Source organism: Buteo buteo, chromosome 4, assembly GCF_964188355.1.
Source record: "Buteo buteo chromosome 4, bButBut1.hap1.1, whole genome shotgun sequence".
Classification (NCBI taxonomy): Eukaryota; Metazoa; Chordata; class Aves; order Accipitriformes; family Accipitridae; genus Buteo; species Buteo buteo.
The window spans coordinates 54,247,946-54,270,942 of record NC_134174.1 but is presented as its reverse complement, the minus strand read 5'-3'; the positions used below and the strand labels follow the sequence as shown (position 1 = coordinate 54,270,942).

Below are 22,997 nucleotides of genomic sequence, written 5' to 3'. Positions count from 1 at the left end.
TTACCCTCCACAAATACAAGAGATAACTATACAGAGAACCAAGTCACAGACTCACAGATCTGGGATAGGATCAGCTTATTTGCAGGGCCACCTGACCTCCTCCTCCTTCATGACCACCCACCAAAGATTTTGTTTTGAAGACTGGTACCACTCCCTCAGAGACCATTTCTCCTGCTCTAAAGATAGCTTGTGGTACCCAGCAAAGTGATACCCTTCTCTGTTCTGCCCCTTCACCACCCCCACCCCTGAGGGAGATCAGCCTGCTGTTTTAGCAATCATCAACATTCCTAACCTAGGGAGCTCAAGATATTCTCACCGATATCCAATTAATTCTTACAGCCAACACAGCTAACATTCACACCATTCTCAGCTTGGAAAGAAACATGCCAAGCAAAGACCCTTCTCAGTTTCAGCAATTTTGGAATTTCAGTTCCCAAAGGTCTGCATCAATTCCATTCTTCCCTCCCAACAACAACTTCTCTTGCAGAAGCAACACACAAGACAGTAATGTAATAATTATTGCGTGACCAAAATGGTAGAAAAGAGAGGTAGAAAGAGCAACTTTATAAAAATCAAGAAGCAGAAGCAATCATAGCCTGTGCTAGAGAAATCACAACACAGCAGGGAGCAGAAATGTACTTTCCATACCTGCAGCAGAACAGCAGTTCATTGGCACGTGTCTAGGATACACTCCTTGTTACCACCAGCTGTACTTTTGACACCTTAACACTGGACATCATCTGCCTTAGACTTTATAAGAAGCTGTCTCAATTACTCAGGTAATTGCACAATGTGCCTCCTGCTCACTCCCCATGTACCATCTGAAGTACCGAATTTATGAGCTGTCAAACCTCTAACATGTGACTGAGCCACATTTTTACTGATGACTGAGCCTGAGCTGTCTGCAAGGGCCATTCTCAGTCTTCCCATTCAGAAAGACTTTACAAGAAATGTTGAAGGGGGGAAAGATAAGTAGGAAAAATGCAGCATGCATTTACCTGCAGATCCTGCCAGATAAGTCTGATATCGTTTAAGATAAATTAGCTCAGACAAAAAAAAAAAAACCACAACTGATGGAGCTAGTCTAGGAGGACTTCAGTAAAGCATTCAGTACAGTTCTGTATGAAAAATTAAGAGTGAGGCATATAGGTGGGAACAAATGCAGAAATTTAGAGTACATCAAAGATCTGGCAAAGGAGAAACAATTGGAGAAATTATTAGTCTGGGAAGAAGTTACTACTTGAATTCCTTAAATGTCAGTTTAGGGAATAGTTTTCTTTTTTGAGAGTGACCTGGGCACAAGAAACAGTTGCTTGCTAATGAACTTGCTACAGCAGAAAGTTGGGATATGTAAACACAGAGGAATATCAGACTGCGCACAAAGAACAAGATAAAAACAAGGACCAGATAATAAATACAAGATGAAATTCAACAATGCAAGCTATAAGGTCAGGAATTCAGGGATTTATTTCTATGGCAAGCTGACTGCTCATCAGCTGCAAACGAAATGCTGTGATGCCATGGCACCCTATCATACCATGAGATGACGAGCTACCAACACAGAGCACTGAAGAGTGTGGTCCTACAACATATCCAGAAATCCACTTCCAACAGAGACAGGAACACAGTAATGCACTGCACAAGGTGCTGGTGAGACCTTGTCTCGAACGCTGTGCATAATTATGCTGATCCCAAGTTCAAAGAGGAGGAACTCATACTTGAACAAGTTTAGAGAAAGGCTAGTAGGTTGACTAGAGGAACAAAGTGCCCTTCTTACGAGACAGCAAAATACACAGGTGAGTAACCCAACATATGAAAAAGAGCTATCTGTGTTCCAACATAAGGTTAACATGATAAACTGACAAGAAATGCAGGTTGGAAAGCTGAAGATTTCTAACCAAGGAACATGATGCTGAAACTGCGTCCCAACAGGAATTAACAGGAAACAAATTTAACAAATTAAGACAGAGCTTGATAAACTTAAGGGATCCTATGATGATGTGCCTGCAAGCACAAGGCACTAGATTCAAGGAGTCAAGGGGATCTTTTCCAGCTCTATGTGCCTCGCCTGATGTGACAATAACACTACTGTTCTGGCTGCCTAGGAGCTCAAACTAACAGGTTTTCACAAGCAGGAGGTCATAGGTGGCTTGAATTACAATTGCCAGAAGGCTCTCTCTCTCCTCTCAAGCTGTAAAGACAGCCTAAGATAGGGCTCCCTTTGCACTGGAAACAGATCTGCAGACCACTAGGACACACATCTTAAGAGCTATATTATCTCTTTTCCATCTATCCTCAGGAATGCTCAAGGCTTTTCTCACTCTTAAGGAAAGATGAAGGTATTTATGATGAGATTGGACCTTGCGAGAAGTGAGGAACTACTCACATCTGATTTTTGGATGGCTAGGCTTGAGGCTCTGAGGGGAAGTGATCTGATCCTGTATGCAGTTGTATTTTGGTTCAGAGAAAAGTCTTCTTTAACAAACAATGCCTTTCATAATTCAAGCCTTATATCTCATAACCCTGTAATGAGGCAAGTAAAGGTTTATCTACCCCTGGAACTGGGGCAAGCACAGGCACAGAAGGATGAAGGAAATGAACCAACAGTAAAATGCAGGTTTCTTTAAACTGAGCACCGAGAAGCCCAGAGCACAGCAGAGGTTCTCATGGAGCTCAGGATTACACAATCACCTTGAATATAAAATTGTAGCCCTTGGAAACAACAGGCCAAATAGATCAATGTAACCTCACTGTTCGAATCGCATCAAAGAAATGATAAAGGGGCTTTTAGCTTCTAAAGGCTGCACATCCCCAAGTGTGAGCTGTTTTAGTCCATTCAATCTTGAAGCTCTGGGGCTCCTGACACGTTGCTAACGTGCCCAGTCTGTTGGCAAAGTCTATGCAATGAAACTGGAAGCTTTTTCACCCCCAATATTATGAATAGCTCATAGATTTAGCTAAAAGTCTGAAAAATGTATTTATATCCCCAGTGGGTCCTTCTGGAGCTGTTACAATGAACGCAGTGAATGAGTATTTAACAACAGTAAGCAAACTGACATTTAGATAACTATGGTGACAGGCACACTTGATTTACATATTATGGATCAACAGTTTCTAGCAAAAGTCTCATTTTTAAAAAAAAGAAATCACTCTGAAGAACACATCGCTGCTTATCCTGGTTCATGCTACAGACCTTGATTTTTTTAACACACATTTTGAAGCTTTAAAAGGTCTTAATTCACACTACAGGCTAACAGCCAGAGAAATTTCAAACCAGAATATGAACCCATTTCTAATCCCAGTCTGCACAGAAGAAGGTGCCTGAAACTCAAAGATGGATTTCTACATGTTGCTGTAACTTGAAAATAGCTCAACTATACACTTTTTTTAAATGCAGGAGAAAGAAGAAAGCAATCTTTTCATTCCAAAGCCAAAAAGCCTCTTGCTAACTTTCAGCCATAGTCAAATTTTACAGCTGAGTTGCAAGACCTTAGATAACGAGGAAAATTCTGACATACCTTTAAAATAACAGCAATACTAAAGCACCACCAAATTAAACCAAGCCGAGGTCCTCAAAACAAAGAAAAATTATCACTGACAGTAGGGGTCAGCAAGGTGACAGCAAATAAAAATAAGGAATGCTTCCCAATGTAATTGCTGCACATTAAGATCAGCTCCTCTCCTTAAACTTAGTAACCCTACAAGCGGCAAGAAGCCTCAAGCTTCACAAGATCACTGCCTCTGCTGAAAGCAGGATGGAGTTTTTGTTTTGCTTTTGTTTTTTGGTAAATTAAAAAAAAAAAAAAAAGAGAGTGTGAGCAAGCTGTAGATGTAGGTAAGCATAAATTCTGTCAGTTGTATAATATGGTGTGTGGGTGGATACATTTGCAATGAACACATTGAACAGAAGCCCACAAAATGCCCGTCCCTCTACATTTTATGTTATATGCACGGGGAGATTTGAGGCATAGGGGGCTTTTTAACTGAAGCTTTTGATATCCATGGTAACCAGACAGAATTCATCCACAAGGAGGATCATCCTTAACTAGGGTATCAAATGACCTGAATAGCTGATATAACTGAGTAACCCAGGCTGCTTTTCCCCAGCAATATTTCCAAACTGTGCTCTATTCAAACTGACTCTGTTCCTTCATTAAACACTTTCTTCAGATCTAGATGATGCCATTGAAGTACGTGATGACAGCCATTTGATTTCTTCTCTTAAACTAGGTTATATCTATCCATACCTTAAACGAAAAGGGGTTTATTTTAGATGATTTGAAAGTGTATTTATGTGGACATGTAACATCTCATTTAGAAGAAAGATCTCCAGTCATTTACAAAGCCTACCAGAGAAAAGGTAACAAGAGGGAGGAATACCTCCACACCCAGGTTGGATTCAAATCCCAATTAATACAAAGCTGAGGACAAGTGCATTAACGACAAGCAGGAATCCACTGCGATTCTCTGTAAATCTGTTCCAGTGACAAGTAATCAGGCAAAGAACCTGACAGTAGAAATATTCATAAGTAAAAGCCTACATAAAATAACTAAAGGGTTGGGTGTATCCTCACGAAGATACTGGGACAGTACTGTTTTCAAAAGGAAAATCAGCATAATTTTGTTGAGCAATATACAAGGTAAAACAGCAATAAACTCGAGGCAAAGAATCTCACTCATGTTTAGTAAGGCAAGTCACTCCAGGAAGAGACCATCAGGTTACATCTGCTCCAGACAGACCTCATTAGTTGCCATCTTGAGAAAATGCTTTGCTAGTTATTTTACATTTTAATTGTTTTTCCCCAGGAGATCATTACATTTCTTACCATCTGAAGAAGGCGGGGTGGTTCCAAGTGGAGTGACAGGTGTCATCGGAATTGGGCTTGTTGGTGTTGTCATCAGCCCCATTTCAGGATGGCTCTAACAGAGAACACAAATGGCCATACATACACAGGTCAATAGCTTCCCTAGGCACTAGTCATACAGACTGCAACTTGTGCTGTTCCAAGGTCTCACGCAATAGACGTGACTAATGAGGTCTCAAGAAACTTCAACCTCTCCTCCAAAAAGTAAGGCTATGCTTCTTGACCTTGGACATCTAACAACTAAACTATATATCAATTTCTTCACTCCACAAAAATACATCAGAAAGTGGTGGCTGTCCCCAGCACACAGATAACATGCCCTTCTCCAGGGTAGAATGGGAAAAGGTATGCAGAAGCCTACACTGTTTACAGCTTCCAGTTCCCTCCAAAACAACCCAAGGGTGTGCATTTGAAGTCTTCCTCCAAGATCCTTTTATTTTTCTTTCTAAAAGGAAATTCTCCTCACTCCTGCCCTCCACCTGTTCATATTCAAAGACAATGGCAATTTATTACTTCCCTGTCTCACTATAAAGCCCAGGCACTGCAGGAAAAGAGCACGTAACATAAATAACACTATCATTATCGATCCTCTCAGCTTCCATCAGTCCGTTACTCTCCTCACTTCATCTTTGCTAATAGTTGCCTGCCTAATTACTGCTTTGACTTTACTCTTTATAAGCTTCCGGATCTATCCACACTGGTGAGACTGTAGGCAATCTGCCATGCTATTCTAAGTCTGGCTGCCAAGCAGCGTCCATTTCATAAGGCAAGCTTTACATAAATGTATCATCTGCCTTAATATATCATCACAATTTCAAAATAAAAGAAAGGGATACAGAACTGCTGATTTGACATTAGTTCCACAGGATTTTTCACAAGTGGATATCCTCCACAATGTCTTTGAATACCTCATTTTATGAGCAACTATAAATGTATGTATTTTATGAGAAGCACAGACACACATACCACAATTCAAAGACAATTTAAAATCATTACAGGTACAGATTTAAACTTTAAAATACAATTTTCCATTGAAAATCTTACATAAAACACGTTTGCTTCCATAGATTTTTCTATGGTGTTTACCTTTCTTTTCCACAAACACTGCCAGTTGAGAGATGATAGTGCCACCTAGCAGCAAAAACTGAGGACCAGCAAGCTGGTAAGTATACCAAAACGTTAACACTTCAGGCATCAACACAACTGTATCCCTGCTCTTCCTATGTGCTCACACAGCAGCAGGTAGTCATTCATGCAATGACTGCAATGGACACCAACTTAGACAAGACCATTCATCAGCTTTTATAAGGTTTTATCAAAGGACAGCATGACCTACCTTGCCCTCTCTTAAATGAAGGATTACAGACAATCCACCCAAGAACATCAGGCCTCCACTTCAATTAAGCCCACTGATCAGGGGCCACTTCAGCTATCCCTTTCACAAATAACTAGTTTATCCTTTTATTTTTAATTAAAGAGCTTTTACTCTAGCTGCTCTTTTCCTGCTCTACTCTTTTCCCTACCAAAGGCCTCTCTTCCCTCTGGGATATCTTGACCACAGAAAGACCTGAGTTGGTATTACACAGAACTGAAAGAGCAGAAATCTCTCACAAGTGGTAGGAATGAATAACCTTGGAAAAGAGAGGCAGAGAACCTCAGCAAATTAACCACCTGTGGAATAAAAGCTTTCTTCAGAGGCAGTAGTTCTGCCTATCCGACCTCTTCCATCACCACTACTGCCAGGAGTCCCCGAAGGTCTCCTCCAGCACACCAAGTGTCTAGCCTATGATGCATGGCTGCACTCCGAGGACCTGAAATAACTGGGGAAAGGTGTTAACTGTTTTGTTGATGTCATTTTTCTCACAGATTACCACTAGTACTTACAAACCAAAATTAAAAGCCTAAACCTGAACATTTTCCTAAACACATCAGGCTATCCTTCCAGCTAGCCACAGCACGATCACTCAATCAGACAGGCTTGTTATCTGTCTCCAAGCAATAACCACCTTTGCAAGCTCACACAGTGTTTAGAAAAGCATCCAGAGGTTTGTGATCAGAGGTATGGAGCAGCCCACTGCTTCTCAAAAGGCTGCCATAGCTGTTTCTTCACCATAAACAGCACAAGGAGGACTGCTATGCTCTGGCAACAGTCTCCGAAGCAAAAGGGGCTGGGCTCTCCAAGGAAGTTTGAACACAAAATAGTATTTGAAACAACAGTTGTCACATGTCCCTTAGTCCCTAAATGAAGGATACCCAAACAGATAACAACGTGCAGTCTGTGCACACCCACAAAGGGCAATTCATGCAACTTTGGAGCTGGATCAGCCTCTTTCCCGCAACCCTAACCTAACAAGAGCATGACTTGCTCTGATAACTGCAACAATCTTATCCCTACCAGTACACTCACTTCATCCTCCCACTAAAGGCAATATCAACAGGGCACAGAAGGCTCTCCACGCAGACCTTCCCATTCAGTGGGAAAAATTACTCATTCTAACATGAGCTGTGCCCTCAAAACTTTACTCATTTTCTGGCAAGGCAGGAAGCATTTCCTACAAGTATAATAAACCCAGGCCCTCATCTACACTTATGACAAGTATGCAAGGGAAAAAAAAAAAGAGAAAACTTATCTTTTCACCACTTCCATTTCTGACTCTAATTTCAAAGACATCCCTTACAAAGAAACAGGCGAACATGACACTGGAACTCACTTGTGCCAGAACTGTGATGAAATTCCGGTTTAAGTGAACAGCTTCATAGAGGGCCAGAAGGATCGCCTCATTCGTTCTGTAGAAAGGATACAGACAAAAGCACAGTTAGCTAAGGGCTAACACCAGATGAGAACCCCAACAGCAAAGTTTTTCAGAAGCATGGCCCATCTGAAAGAAGAAATTTTTTTTTCAACTATATAAAACTCTGCCTCTGCAATCCAGTTGTTCTTCTGATTATTAGTACTTAGCAATCCATAAAAATAGCTATTTTTGGAGCTCAACTACAGTCTTTGTTCCCCTCTGGCTGAAGGTCTCCCTCATTAAAGGGAAAACACTGTTTGAGCAAAGTCCTTTCTTTTAAGGGCAGAGGTTCCTACAGACACCACAAACCCTCATAGTGATCACTTGCCCCCTTGATTTAGAAAACATTTTGTTGGGGACAAGAGCGCACAAACCATCACTTCCCATCTGCCACCTCCAACATGCCCATTATATGTTAAAAATGCCTTGTAAAAACCACAAAGGTTTTTTTATACACTTCATTACAAGCAATTCAGCTGTGGCTCTTCCTGCTGCACCCTTCTCACTTAAGTTAGAATCCATAGTTTGCAGAGGTGTGGTACCATTTTAGTTACAAGAGAACTTCTCTCTCTAGTTCACTTTACTACATTAGAACAGCTCCATGATGGAGCGGATCATGTTGACCAGTGGGGTGATTTGCCATTCATTGTGTAACGAACATCTGTGCACTTACTGGACTGAGATTTTCTCATCAGCATCTGCTATGAACATGCTGCCCACCTATGGAAAGAAAAAGCATTGCATAGGAGGAATTTGTGAAAGCTATTAGACAAGAGAGAAGACATGGATTTAACTAAACCAGAAGTGCCCTGGGACAGGTGTTCTCATCCAAGGCACACATGCAACTTTCTTTCTAATACTAGTAAAATACAAATGGGAAACAGGATGACCATCTACAAACACACTGTATTTTGCACTACTGTCACTGACCAATGCTTAACCTGTCAAATCACAAAAGAGGAAAAAAAGGACTGTATCTTGAATCCCAACCTGGATTAGTCTGCAATTCTATAAAAGGACAACAGAGATCATTTCCCATCTGCTTGCTCAAAAGTGGTAGCAGTTTTACCCATGTCACTCCTGACAGACCGCTGTCAACACTGAACTGACCTTATTTACAGGAAATTTTCCTGTCAGTCAGATCTCAGACTACAATTAAATCTCAGACTAAATCAAAGCCAAACTGAACAAGGGGAACAGTGGATACTCTTTACAAGGAAGAAACTCACAGTTGCTTTTGAAGGCTACCCCTCCAAAAAATGCAGACACTGCTCATTGCAGAATCCAAGCTTACTTCATAACTACAGTGCATCCAGGCTTGAGAAACAAGACAGTAAAGGAACAGATCTCTAAAGCTAGTGGCAGACTAGACTTTGCCACAAAAATATTCAGCTTCTCTGTTTAAGGCTACATCAGCAGAGCAGCAGCTTGTTTTTAAAAATAAGTAGCTGTTTAAAAGTGTCCAACAAGTAATTGTGATTTTTAAAATAAAGTCAACCAGAATGAAGAAGATGAAGGAAAACAATTTCAGTTATCAACACCAGAATAGAGATCTCAACTTTTGAAAGAGCTTTCCCAGCCAGACAACAACACACTCCTCAGAATACAGCCATTTCAGTTGTATTTGGTTTGGATTGCATCAATGCATGTCCTTCTCCAGACCCCACATCCCAAACTCACAGTTTTTGGAAACACCCTCTTGCCGAACTTCCCTGAAGGCACCTATTTTAAGAATAGAAAAACACTGCTTCCTTGCTTACCATATTCGTTAGGGCTGAGAAGAAACCACTCTGGTGCTCCTCTTCCTTATCTTTGTATTGCCTGAACAAAAAGGAATAAGGATGAAGCTTCAGGGTTAGAAATGGAACTAGGGTTATTTTATCTACATCCCTATGAGACAGTCTTATCTGATAAAAATACAGGATGGAGAAAGCTTCCACATTTACAAGCCCTTTTCAAGAACTCACGAAAAGAGATGCAAAGGATATTAAAATATCTGTAAACTGTGTAGAGTTGAAGTGGGGTTGCTGAAAGATGTAAGACTGAACAATGTCTGTGCTGTTACAGAGTATACATCCAGTTTGGGCTAACACTGAAGCAAGAGGACCAAGTGACTTAGGAAATTTTGTCCTGCACTGGCAAAACAGTAATGAACCACATGAACACACACAGTCAGTAACCACAGAACAGTTTCATTTCAATTGTCATCCGCTACAGACTAAACCAGAGTCGATCACCCTATGGCCAGCAGAAACCATGAGGACCATTATGGTTCATGGCCTGATCCCATGTTCCTGGAGTAAGTGAAGGGACTGGAACTGGAGTAAGTGAAGTCAACAAATAGGTTGGGTACCTCAGATTTAAGCTAAGTTGCTTCATATGGCATTCAAATGGACTAGCAAAGTTCACATGGCCATTTATTGTGTCTTTCATACAGGAATCTGATCATACAAAATGCAACATGCAAAGAAAACAATTTATATTTTTGGGGAAGGGGGAAAGAAAGAGCTAAGCAAAACAGGCCATAGTCTGAGACAGCTTTTGTCAGAATGAAGTTGGGTGGGTGAGGTTTTTTCTGCTTTACTCTAATAATTTACTCTGTTAAATACATTTACATGATTTGCTGATCTTGCAAGTCATCTGCATATCTGTAACAGCAGACCTTTAAAGGAATTAAAACATTTTTCTGGATACTTTGAGAATCCTACTGCAGAAAAAAAAAGTCTTGGGTTGCTCAGGAGAAATTGCTCAAGTTTCCAAATTCTTCTGAAGTCCTTTCTTCTTAGGCAAACTTCTACATTATTTGCTGTTGCTTATGAAGCAGAAGCTCAGAACATGCTACCCCTAGTGCTGGCTTTCTGGCCCTTTCTTCAGAAGCAGTTAATGCTTTCCACCATTTGGAAGAGCATACAACCCCTAATCATCTCTGAGTTGGCATGTGGGTAGTCCTGGATACATTTGTTTGGTTTAGATCATGTTTCAGTTAAATCAATTTTCTAACAGAGAAGTACTCAGCAAATCATTTATCTTTTCACTTGGGACTAAGATTTTACACAAAGCTCATACATAGGTAAAATCCATGATAGTAAAAACTTACAATAGATATCTTCCCCTACAGCAAGATCTCTCCTGAAGCACATCAACACAGCTGGTACAGATGCATTTACACTTGCAATGACAGCAACAACTGAGCCGAAGCACCTCAAAGCATAAGACTATTCCCTGCCTCTCCAGGTGCATCAGAGCTGTTAGGTGATAAGTGCTTTAACACAAAAAAAGTTTGTGGAAATGTACAGCAACTATCGTGCATTGAAAAACAAGAGACAAATAGGTTTTACCTGTTATATTCTGATAGAGCCTGGGCAATTACAAGTCCCATTCCCTGAAAAAAAAAAGCATTAAAAAATATTTACATTACAAATCTCAACGCAGGAAGTCACACACTGAACACACATAGCAGTGCTGCCCCTGCCGAGATAACCTAGCACGCTATGAAGAATTTCCCCTGAAGCTGTTTGAACTATTAAGACATGCTATGATACAACAAAAATATCATCCAAAAATCAAGACACCAAAATTTAAAGTTGACTAAAGTTGACTAAAGTTGAAAATTTAAAGTTTACTAAGTTCAACAGGGAACGTTTACTCTCTTTGGACCTCCAGACAGAGCTTACTCACTCAAGAAGCCTCAATAAAGCAGCAAGAACTTCAGAAGGAAGCTGGTGTCAGAGGAAAGACACCCAAAAGTTCAAAACAAAGGCCACAAACACTAGTAATCTTTTCACTTCTTGCAAACAGCCTCCACCATTCCACAGCTACTGGTCATCCTTTCCGTCAAGCTAATGTAATTAACACAGAATAATCGTTCTCACCCTCTGGTTAGCATGGAGCTTGCTTTTTACTTCATGCTGAAGGACAGCTTCTAAGTCCAGACCTCACACAGCTCATAGTGTGTTGCCACTTTCTATCCAGGCCTGGATACAAAACTTAGGCAGTGGCTACAACCCAAAATATGTTGCAGGACTCTTAGGTACAAGCTTCCACTGAGCTACAAGAATTGACTTGCAGACTGGTAAAATTGGATAACACAGCACTGGAAATGAGATGATCTTTGGCACAAGCCATCTTGTGCCTCTTTGGCACGTGACAGCAAATAGTGTATAGATAATTCATAAATGTATAATAGATCAATTTTAGCATGTTCCTTGCTACCTAGCTTTTTAACCACCCCCACCATTTAACTGGTGATCAAACTGTCCAAATCATGAGCTGCCTAACCTATTGCAAGAGTGCAGTTAGAGCAGAAACCCACTATACCGGTGTTCTTTACAGTAGCACTGTTCTAGTCGTTCTTTCTACCAGACACCATGACTGCATTCATTACACTAACATCACATGTGAAAGAGCATCCCCAGCAGCGCAGAGGAATCAAGTCAAATACTCACATTGAGTGTGGCTTCATCATCAACGATGGAGAGCTTCACAATGTAGGGATTCACCGACTGCTCAGGGTGGGGGAGAAGGAAGAAAGAAAATTGGTCTTAAGTTCAGCCTTCAGGAAAACAACACTATTATCTTTCCAAGTTTACCCAACCACCTGGGAAGAATCTCTCTCCTGTCCCACAAAGCAGAACACACATAAAGAAACAGGAGTCACAGCACACGCTAAGGCCACTATGCCTGGGACACCTTCTCTTCACTGGCTCAGCCAGGCAGTCTCCTGATTTTATTGAGAGGAGAAGGAGTTTCTGCTCCTCTGCTAGCTCATCTGTCAGTCTTGAAAGTGGAGCAGCTATCCTGCAAGCCTGTTATCTGTGACACACACACTGTTATGCAGCAGGGAGCAGCAGTGAAGCTGGGTCTGAACATTAGCATTCTCATTATCTCCCTTCTGCAACACCTTGCAAAGATTGCTTAAAGAAAGGAGGACCCGGGAAGACATGACAATGCTATAGACTCATCTGCTGCTGGGTTAGAGCTCAACACTTTAATAGTTTACACCATTGAGAGGTGGAAGTCTCTGGAGAACATAAATTCCTCAAACTTAGCTGAACAAAGCACACAGGCTCCATCTATAAAGATAATTCCTAATACTTTGGGAAGCATTTTAGATTAGCAATGTACATTTGTTTTTCCTGGTTTATACATGTCAGTGCAAAACTAACACAGCTGATTTGGAATGGGAAGAATAAAACCCAAAGCATGCATCACATGTAGCCCTACAAGTGACGCAGTTATCTAATGGATTTGCTCATGGCTTAAGAGCAAGTTAAAAATAAGGCTGATCAGAAAACACCACTGTCACAATTATTTGTTGCTTTGGGAGGATTAGGCTTTCCTTTTGGTTCAGAAAAGAAACTGATCAGAACAGACCAAAGCTCAGCCAGTCTGTCAGCCTGCCCCCAGCAGCACGCACCCCTGTCTGCTGTCTCAGAAAAAGACAGAAAACTCACACAGAACCCATCTGTGCATGAAGCATGCAAAGACACTTCCTTGAGGCTGGAGTAGAGACTCCTATTGAGTAACAATATATGTGGTCCTCTCTGTACAACCACGCTCCTCTTCAGAAATTAAATTTAGTCAGTGTCAGTAAAACAGAAGCAAGCTTCACAAATTTGTAATTAAACATAGATTAAAATCCATCCTTGTAAATATCTTAATTTTGCTAATTTCAGTCATTCTCTTACTCTCCTTATACAACAAGGAGAAACTCTCCACACCACAGCTGACACACAGAAGAGAGGCCTGCCTGTGACTTGTGACCAATAAAAGTGATGGGGCTTTTCCAGGCAATGGGCAGCAGGGCTATCCTGGATTAGAGGCTGCAGAGTTATCCAAATTCCCAGATGGGGGCAATAAGCAAACTGGGAGATACTACACTGACCAACACCACCAGGTTGCCCTGAGACCCAGGCATACACTCCATCCCATCACAAAAAGGGAGGGAGCCTGGGTTCGTTGTCATCTCTAGCCTACGAACAACTCTTCACACTCCCGTTGCCCTTGACTTTCCAAGATACATGCTCCATGTCTCCTGCCTCTTGGCAGCAAGATGTCATCAGTGCATGGCTGATTGGGTCATGAAGCTGGCCTGGCGAGCTACAGATCTCTGCCCTCTACCTTTTCAATTGTCATTTCCATATCTGCAGAAGTCTGCTTAATAATTCCTGTCTGAAGTATTCCATTCCCCTGACACATTCCATGCTCCTCTAGGCTTCCCTAACTCCTTAAGCAGCAGGCAGATGACTAACCAGTGCAATCCACATGCCGTGTTACTCTATATGGGACAAGGCAGTTTCTAGTGCCTTTCAGTGTGCAAGTCCGCACCAGTGTGATAAGAATATTTCCTGTGCTGCCCACAGAGCGTGCAGTTTGCTCCTGCCCCTCGAGAGCCAACAGTTCCAGTTATTGCCTATGAGCATCAGTCTACACATCTACAATGAACATCAGCAACCTACAAGTTGTACAAGCACCCCTAAGCCCACTCCATGCACAATCCTGTTGTTTCAGAGTCCGGTTCCCCTCTCACTGGGAATCACAGCAAATGTTTTAAAAGTCAAAATTACGCCTGCCACTCCACAACATGCAGAAACTTGCAACAGCCTTGAAAACTGGTTGATAAGCATTTTGAAAACTTCAAAGTGTGTCAATGAAGCGGTTATACAAACTTAGAAAAACCTTCTGCCTCCAGAAAGAACTCAAAAATACGATTCACAGCTCTTCAGAGCACAGGTCTTTTCCTATCACTGCCATCAGATAACAAACACTATAGCATTAAAGTGGTCTTGTCAGTGATGAGGTACAGACACAAACTCCTGGAACTTGAGAATACTCAAGATGTCCTCCATGAACTACCCACCATTAGATGCCAACAATCTCACAGAAATTAAGGTGGAATCTGCGAGGAGATCATTACCAGGTAATTTTTAAAGCAATCCCCAGGTGAAAGATGCCATACAAAGTGAGTATTATATGAAGAAGTATACAGCTCTGACAGAGGGAGCAAGATCTCCCCCATGTCCCCAAACGTACCTCTGCCTCCAACACAAACCTATAGGAAACAATTTTTTGGTAGGAAAAGAAAGCAGAAGAAAAACAAGCTAACCATGTATAATCTCTAGTTAAGTGCTTAACTTATGTCCACATCTGTAACACAAATGAAGGCCAGAGTCCACTCGATTATCCCTCACAAGGCTTTTCCCCGAATGCTCATTAGGGATGATTCAGCAGCTTTGCTGCCAGCCCTGATGAGGCCATCTCCTCTGCAGGCAGGCCATCTTGCAGGGAACTGGAGCTTGGATAATTACTCTTTTTGTTAAAGAGATTCATTTAAAATAATAGGAGGTGAGAGAGAACTTTTTTAAAAAAAAAAAAAAAAAAAAAAAAAGAATTTTCTGACTCTTCAGTGTTGCTAAGTGTCTCTTCAGCACCTCTACCTGACTATATCAAGGGCAGGCAAGTGCACGTAACTGGACGTGAAAGGCTGTTGGATACACCATATGCTGCCAGACAAGCACACAAGGGGAAAACCCCACATTTTGACTGATTTCTTTCAGCTCTGCCTAGCAAAAGATACAATATGCAATTCTGGAAGGTTGAACGAGAGGCAAAGAAATTTCCACCTAGACGTTACCGAAGAATCTAACTACTTAAAAGTCACTACCTGATTTTATGTTTTAACTTGCTATTCTATCAGTCATCCCTTAAAACACTGAGGAAGTGATCACATAAATACCTTTCCTCACAGCATTTTCTCTGTTTGGCAGTCTTTTGTGTACACTGAGCTTCACCATTTTCCTGATATAGTCAATTATTTAGTTACTCTTATGTTTCTCTCACATAGTATCAAGGTAAAAGTATTTTTTTTCTCTGAAATCAAGACTAGGATTAAAAAAACCATAAAATATAGCTGAAAACTTGAATAAGTATATACTTTTGAAAATTACTAGGTTTCAAATCAGGGACATGTTTAAAGGTTCCATGTAAAGACACGTAAATCATTTTTACTCCTAGAACAGAAGTTAATGAGCAAGCCAAGATCTCAGCTACACTGGTAATGAAAACGTGGACAGATATTCCCCAGGGAATTTGAGAAGAGACTACAAAATTCACATCCCAAAAATATGAAAGAACATTCTGATGCAAAACACATTGCTATTCACATTAAAGACAGACACAAAATCATAGTCAACTAATGAATTTTCAGCCTAATTAGATTTTCTTAAGCAGCTGGCAACACAATTTAGCAACCAATGAAGTTCAGAACAGAAAAGAACCTATCAACTGCAACACAGTTAGCTAAAAAGAGTACTCCAAAGGATTTGAGACATGAAAGTATGCTACAATACACTGACAACCCGGCAACCACCAAACTGACTCTGAGGGCCAAAGAACAGCAAATGAAAGCAGCTACTCTACTTAAGGACAAGGATTATGACTTTGCTTGTAGTGCTGCTTACAAAGGGCAATGTCAGGCAGCCATCATATGAAACCTTTCTTCAAGTTGCTTTCAACTTCACCAGATGAACTGCTCAAGCTGAAATTCCCCTTGCTACACGTCTGCCTCAGGTTGGATTGTACTTTTTAAACATCAGCACAATTTCTTTTGGGTGCACAGTTTGAAGATATCTAGGACAGTGTTTTCCAAAGCACTCGACCCCAACTCAATACTCTACAGAAAGCTACTGCAAAGAGCAGAGGACAAGTCTTATGTACTCACAGCACTCTACCTTACTAAGGACGTATACTATAGTACACAGGGATCCATAGCTCAGGGATGAGACTAGACAGCTCTCCACCCTTTGACCTGAATGTTGCAATGAGACCTCTGGTCTTTCCAGTCTGCCCTCATCAGTAACCCTCCCCATATCATTCCCAACAGTTTTCCCTCCCCATATCATTCCCAACAGTCTTCCCTCCCCATATCATTCCCAACAGTCTTCCCTCCCCATATCATTCCCAACAGTCTTCCCTCCCCATATCATTCCCAACAGTCTTCCCTCCCCATATCATTCCCAACAGTCTTCCCTCCCCATATCATTCCCAACAGTCTTCCTTCATGGCCATATACTAAAAGCAAACTCCATGCTCCTATTCCACGCTACCATGACACAGATTGCTGAACAGAATCTGTAATTCATGATTCTGACAACATTTACAGGAATGAGAAATTAACAGGGATTACTTTGACACTAAGTGTAGCTCCTGTCTTTGCCTATTCTCTAGGTCTATTCATAATTCAAAACAAGATCTATTATAAAACCAGGTAGGTTTTAGAGCCTGCCCCCTCCCAGTAATTCTGTTGAGGAGGGGGTATTCCAGCACTTCATCATTTTTTGCTGATCTAAATATATTAAGATATTCCTAATGATGGAAAAAAACAAGATTGTTCATTAAAGCATCGTGCCTCATGCAAAGAAAAACCAATATTGGGTGTGGTTTTGACATTTGAAATGTTCCTTTTTCAAGGTGATGAATACAGAAAAAAAATGGGAATACACCACAAAGTAGCACAACCAGTTTAAAAAAAGGAAGATGAATAAAGTTTCACAGAAATGAATCAGTCAGAGATAGAGACAGACTTCTCTTGGAAATACTAGCTGTGATGTTTCAGTTCATTCTTTGGTCACAGCTTCACTATCTCTTCTGGGGATCTGTGCTCTTTCAGTCTGCTCGTCAGGTTCTGAATCACAAATTCAGTCTGAAGCCCAAGACGACCGACAGCTCATTTTACTTTGGAGATCATGTATAACCACACAGTCATACACACAGAGGCAAACACGCGAGTTTGGCACAACAGTAACTCTTCCAAAAGGACCTTCCTCAGAATACTTTCATGAAGGAAATGCAAATCCCCTAGGTAGTTTCTTTCATGCTTGCACAAAAGGAGCTGTACATCATACACATTTGATTATACACATACGTCAGAGACAGATACAGCTAGCATAGTACGACTGCCCTGCAAAACTTCCGTAGCTCTGTGCTGATACCCTGATAAATGTTACAGTGCGTACTGCTGAAAACTGTACTGTAGGCTGCCTTAATAATCCAGAGGCCAGTGTAAATTAATGAAGTAGAGAGAAGCGATGTTTCTGTTATCCAGAAGAATACCCACCTCATACTTTCTGTAGTTGACCAGCAAGGCAAGAAGGACAACAGCATCATAGCCATGTTCCCTGCGACTAAGTGGGCTGGACAGGATCTGGAATAAATAATCACACTGTTCTGTTCAGGCCTGCTTCAGGAAGCTTGCAGTGACTCTCAAACAGTATGGCGTGAAATACACCCATAAGAGCAAATTATGTCTTAACTGAAAGAGGATATTTAAGGTTGAGGGAGTGTTGGTGCTTCCAAGAAGTTCTGCACACAGAGAAGCTTACTTATTGCAGATAGGATGCACATAAGCTTTCTGTGCATAAAGGGCAAATATATTTCTCAACAGCACTGGACAGTATCTCAGTGCATCACCAAAATTATCTGCGGAAGTTTTCTGGGTTTCCCCAAGCCCAGTTCCACTGCTTAAAAGTATAATTTATCAAAGAGCAGAAAAAAACTCTATATATCCAGAATGCCTTTTGAAAAAAGTTCATCCAATACAGGAAGTCTCTGTGAAATTAGCCCAGCTTCTATACACAAATGTCTCAAGTGAAAATACTTTAAATACTCAGTAGTGACTAAAACCAGCAGACTAGAGTAAGTAGGAGACAGCACTAAAAAAAAAAAAAAATTTTTAAAAAAATATCTATGACTGAGCTATGAATGGAAGCAACACACAGAGCCAGTCAGCTATGCTGCACTGAAAAAGCGGAAAACCAAATGTATCACTGAAAGCTCTCACTACAGAAGAGCACCTGCAGTAGAAGGAAGAACGCTTACCTGTAATATAGCTTCAAATATGCTGTTAATCATCACATACTCCAGGATAGTGTTCTGGCTAATGTTATCTGTCACCTGAGTACAAACACAAGTTTTAAAATCTCACCCAAAGTCTCCCATGATCCTGCAGCTGCCTCTGGCACACACTGGGAACAGAAGAGTTCTACTACCAGATGGACACATTTATCCAGAATCTCACACTTAGTCAGCAAGTCAACGTGTGACTAGCAGTAGAGCTAGACATGAAGTAAAAGAAATCTGTCCTGCCTCCCACCCCTCTCTGGCAAGAAGCATGACCCTCATACTAAGAGCTCCCCCCTTCCTCTACAGATTGATATTTTACACAGCTGTATGACAACAGCCACCAGCAGCTGAAGCAGGCTGCTACACAGGAGGCAAAGAATAAAAAAACAGGGCGCATATGCTACACTGAGCACTTTCCCATCATGAACAGGAGAGTGAAGACTTCCCCACACTCAATTTTCTCTTATTGCAGCCAAAATAGTTCCCAGTTGACGATCTCCAAGAGATGATGAGTGGCCATTTATTCCAACTTCCTCATTCTTCACATCCTCACCACTCTTGTCTACTCCACACTTCCTGTCTTTCCTCAACCCCTCTCCTCTTCTCCCTTTCCATTTATCTGAGATTTCTTAAAGATCTTTTCCCCTAAAGAAGCCCTGTCAATCCAATTGACACTTCCTCCTATGTCTCTCCCCTTTTGCCCCAGTTGGCACCTATTTTATGAGGTGAAAACAGTCTGCTGGTCTATATTGGCATTATGGTTAAAGCAATGAAGCATATTCTGGGCTGACCCTTGTTCTCATTTACAATTTCTTTCCCCTTCTTAGGCTTCACACTGCAGCATTCTGCTCAAGTTTTGAGGCAGTTCCGTAACTCAGAAAGTGGCTCACATAAGCCTGTAAGTTGTTATACAGCTGATATTTATTTACCGTCACCAAGCAGAGAAGTAGCTTTAGACACAAGCTTTTGAGGCTTTCAGAACCTTCTGCACAGAGGAGCGAGTCCAAGCTCTCCATCAGATTCTAAAGAAAAACAATCACATTATTTAAAAGTATTATTTAAAATTATTTGAAATGTTTGTTACAAAAAGCTTTTTGGGAGATTCGAATACAAGAGCATCAATATAAAGCCATGTTATTCCAGAATCAATAATTGAGCCATTACTACCGTTACACAGGCCATATTGACACTATTGGTTCTCAATATTGTTTGTGTTAACTATGTTTTAATGACTACAGGCATAACATCATGATCGTTTTTCAAGAGTTTTCTCTAGATGCATGAGAGATTTCTGTATACATATAACAATGGATTTTATTCACAAAGTAATTTTGAGCTCTACAAATATGATCTTCCTTTTTGTTTGCAAGACAGTAACATCAGTGCTTTCTTTTTCCAATATTCCATTTTGCTTATAGGCACCGTGAGATTTTTTTTGTAAGCAGCACACCTCCAATTCAATAGGACATACATTAGTTATGATTAAAAACAGGTACTATATAGCTCTTTAACACATATTCATAAATAACTGTTTTCCAAATACTAAGTTACAGGTAATACAGTTATTCTTCAAGGAAAAACGTAGTTCTGATAGGCAAGTTACTACTTAATATTTTCCCCAAATGTACTACTATTTGTAGAGAGATGAAAAATTAGTACTTTTTGTAGAGAGATGAAAAATACAACACGAATTCAGCTTTATCACTGATTCCTTTGTCATTTCCCCAAACTCAACATCTTTACAGTAAAGAGCATCAAATAAGTACAAAATGGTACATGTGCTGATGCAAATGTGATCGCACAGGATATGACTATCAGCTAAAAATTAAGCACAAGGCATGAGGTTCAATACTAGGTACTAATGGGCTGTGACAGCCTTTTCTGGCCTTAAGATTTCTTAACCATAGTGACTGCACAGCATGGAACTAAAGGAAAAGTGCTCTGTTATATTACTAACAAACACAGGGACCCCAAGTGTCTTTATGCCACTAGCAGGTAAAGAACTTCAGCACAGCTCTTTTCAATAAGCGGCTGGAATATTTCCCCCAAAAACTGCACCTTGGTAGACACAGCTGTCTACATATCACTGCCCCTGCAACACGGTCGCTGCGCAAACTGTTTCTCTACATTGCCAGGGCCTCACCTTCATACACAGCTCTGCCTTATCAAAACCCACAAGCATGTTGATGATGTCAAACCCAGAAGTGGATTTGTTCTTCTGATGGACACCCCGAATCAATGCACATAAAGTCTGCAAAGGGAAAAATCAGAGGATAAGATGTAAGGCAACACCTACAACTCGGCAACACCTACAACGGCAAAACCTGCCCTGAGACCCTCTCCCAGCACTGTGTCCTGGTTTCAGCTGGGATAGAGTTAACTATCTTCCTAGTAGCTGGTACAGTGCTACGTTTTGAGTTCAGTATGCGAAGAATGCTGATAACGCTGATGTTTTCAGTTCTTGCTAAGTACTGTTTAGCCTAAAGTCAAGGATTTTTCAGCTTCTCATGCCCAGCCAGCGAGAGAGCTGGAGGGGCACAAGAAGTTGGCACAGGACACAGCCAGGGCACCTGACCCAAAGTGGCCAACAGGGTATTCCATACCATGGGACGTCACGTCTAGTATAGGAACTGGGGGGAGTGGGGGCGGGGGATCGCCGCTCGGGGACTGGCTGGGTATCGATCAGCGGGTGGTGAGCAATTGCACTGCGCATCATTTGTACATTCCAATCCTTTTATTATTACAGTTGTCATTTTATTAGTGTTACCATTAACATTATTAGTTTCTTCTTTTCTGTTCTATTAAACCATTCTTATCTCAACCTACAAGTTTTATTACTTTTCCCGATTTTCTCCCTCATCCCACTGGGGGGGGTGGGGTGGGTGGAGTGAGTGAGCAGCTGCGTGGTGCTTAGTTGCTGGCTGGGGTTAAACCACAACACACTGGCAAAGCACAGATAATTAAATGAATACCACCAGCCTGAAGCTATAAATTTTGTCTGACCTCTCCTCCACTTCTGTTGTTTCTAAGGAGGATCTTGGATGCTGAAAACTCAAAAAAATTAGAGAAGAATATATTTGTCCATATTTTTCCTGTTTATTCACCTCTTCATTTCATAGCACTCTGAGGAAAGGTAATCTTACTGCTTCTTCTGTACAGACCCAGTTTATACCAGACAGGACCATGATCTTTGGAAAAATAGCTAAGTGTGGCTTTAAGGCCAAAAATATTGATCAGGAAACTGCAAGGCAGAAGCAGTGTCCAGTATATGGATACACATGCCTTAGAGCTTTCCAGATTAATTTCTTATTTCAAGCATGCCAAAACATACAACATCCATACAACATAGTTTATCACATTATGCCTGTCCATACAGCAGATACTTTTGCTATAGAGAGCACAAATTTCTGTTTGGTTACCACATTGCTATACTAAGTCTGACCAATAAACTGTCTCTTTGAAGAAAAGAAAAAAAAAAAAAAAAAGTCCAATGTCTCCTACAGGTGACTTCTCCAAACCTGAAATTCATATCCTGCATTCCTATAGCTGAGAGAAGCTGAGACAAGTGCATTCTCCAAACTGTAAGAATCAGCCTGTGAACTAATAACATCAAACATGAAGACCTGAGGAGTGGAGTTTCCTGCACAAGACATGGGACAGCATAGCTTTGGTAAGGAGCAACCTGCAGGAAAACAACTATTAATTCTGAATGACAATTCTTCACAGCTTCCAATTACAACGTGTTGAGCAGGGAGAGTCCCCTACATAAATTTCACACTAACTTCTCCAGAGCTTTATTTCATTTTCAACCCACATGGAAATTCAAAAAGAAAACTGAAATGAGGGACAACAGGCGAAAGCAGAATACAGACATAGCTACACAGAGTACTCTTGAGCCCCCAAACTGACAGCCTGCAGTGTGAACAAACCCCTCTTGTCCCCTCCCATTGCCATCCCCTTCATCCTGCATCACCAGATCCTCTTGAACTCTGAAACAAGCTATTGTTCTTCAAAGACCAAAGAGACTATAAATGTTTGTAACCTCCACAGACACTAAGTAGCAAGTGCTCTGTAGACATCTCTTCTGCTCAGAAGCAAAGAAAGGAGCACAAGATGTCTGATACCAGCAGCAAATACATTGGCTCATCAGAAGCAAAAGAGAGCATTCGCTGTCTCTCAGCATGGTACCTGTAATGCATTGACCACTCTGATTGGGTGCTCCTCACCCAGGGCCTGGATACAGTGCTGAAACAAGCAGTTGATGTTATCTTTTATCTTCATTAACTCTTCCCCATCCAGAGCCTCCAGCTTGCCTTCTAGATATTCCAAGTTGACCTGTCAGGTTAAGAAGCAGTTCACTCACGTTACACAACCACTGACACCTTAGAAACACAAGTCCTTGCACTGACAGTCTGCCACTTCGTAGGCAGAACAGCAGCAG

The 22,997-nt window shown here is 41.1% G+C and overlaps 1 protein-coding gene across 3 annotated transcripts in view; it reads right to left on the bottom strand.

The window, feature by feature from the left end:
* ARMH3 (armadillo like helical domain containing 3) overlaps positions 1-22,997 on the bottom strand; it is a 130,040-nt gene that overhangs the window by 98,974 nt on the left and 8,069 nt on the right. For all 3 annotated transcript variants that reach the window (XM_075026225.1, XM_075026226.1, XM_075026227.1), the window contains exons 4-14: positions 22,745-22,891; positions 20,700-20,807; positions 19,486-19,578; positions 18,533-18,607; positions 17,772-17,858; positions 12,103-12,159; positions 10,996-11,039; positions 9,418-9,478; positions 8,331-8,377; positions 7,577-7,652; positions 4,827-4,920 (exon numbers count right to left, since the gene is read on the bottom strand). In XM_075026225.1, the coding sequence (XP_074882326.1) occupies positions 4,827-4,920; positions 7,577-7,652; positions 8,331-8,377; positions 9,418-9,478; positions 10,996-11,039; positions 12,103-12,159; positions 17,772-17,858; positions 18,533-18,607; positions 19,486-19,578; positions 20,700-20,807; positions 22,745-22,891 (889 nt within the window). The remainder of the gene's footprint in view (positions 1-4,826; positions 4,921-7,576; positions 7,653-8,330; positions 8,378-9,417; positions 9,479-10,995; positions 11,040-12,102; positions 12,160-17,771; positions 17,859-18,532; positions 18,608-19,485; positions 19,579-20,699; positions 20,808-22,744; positions 22,892-22,997) is intronic.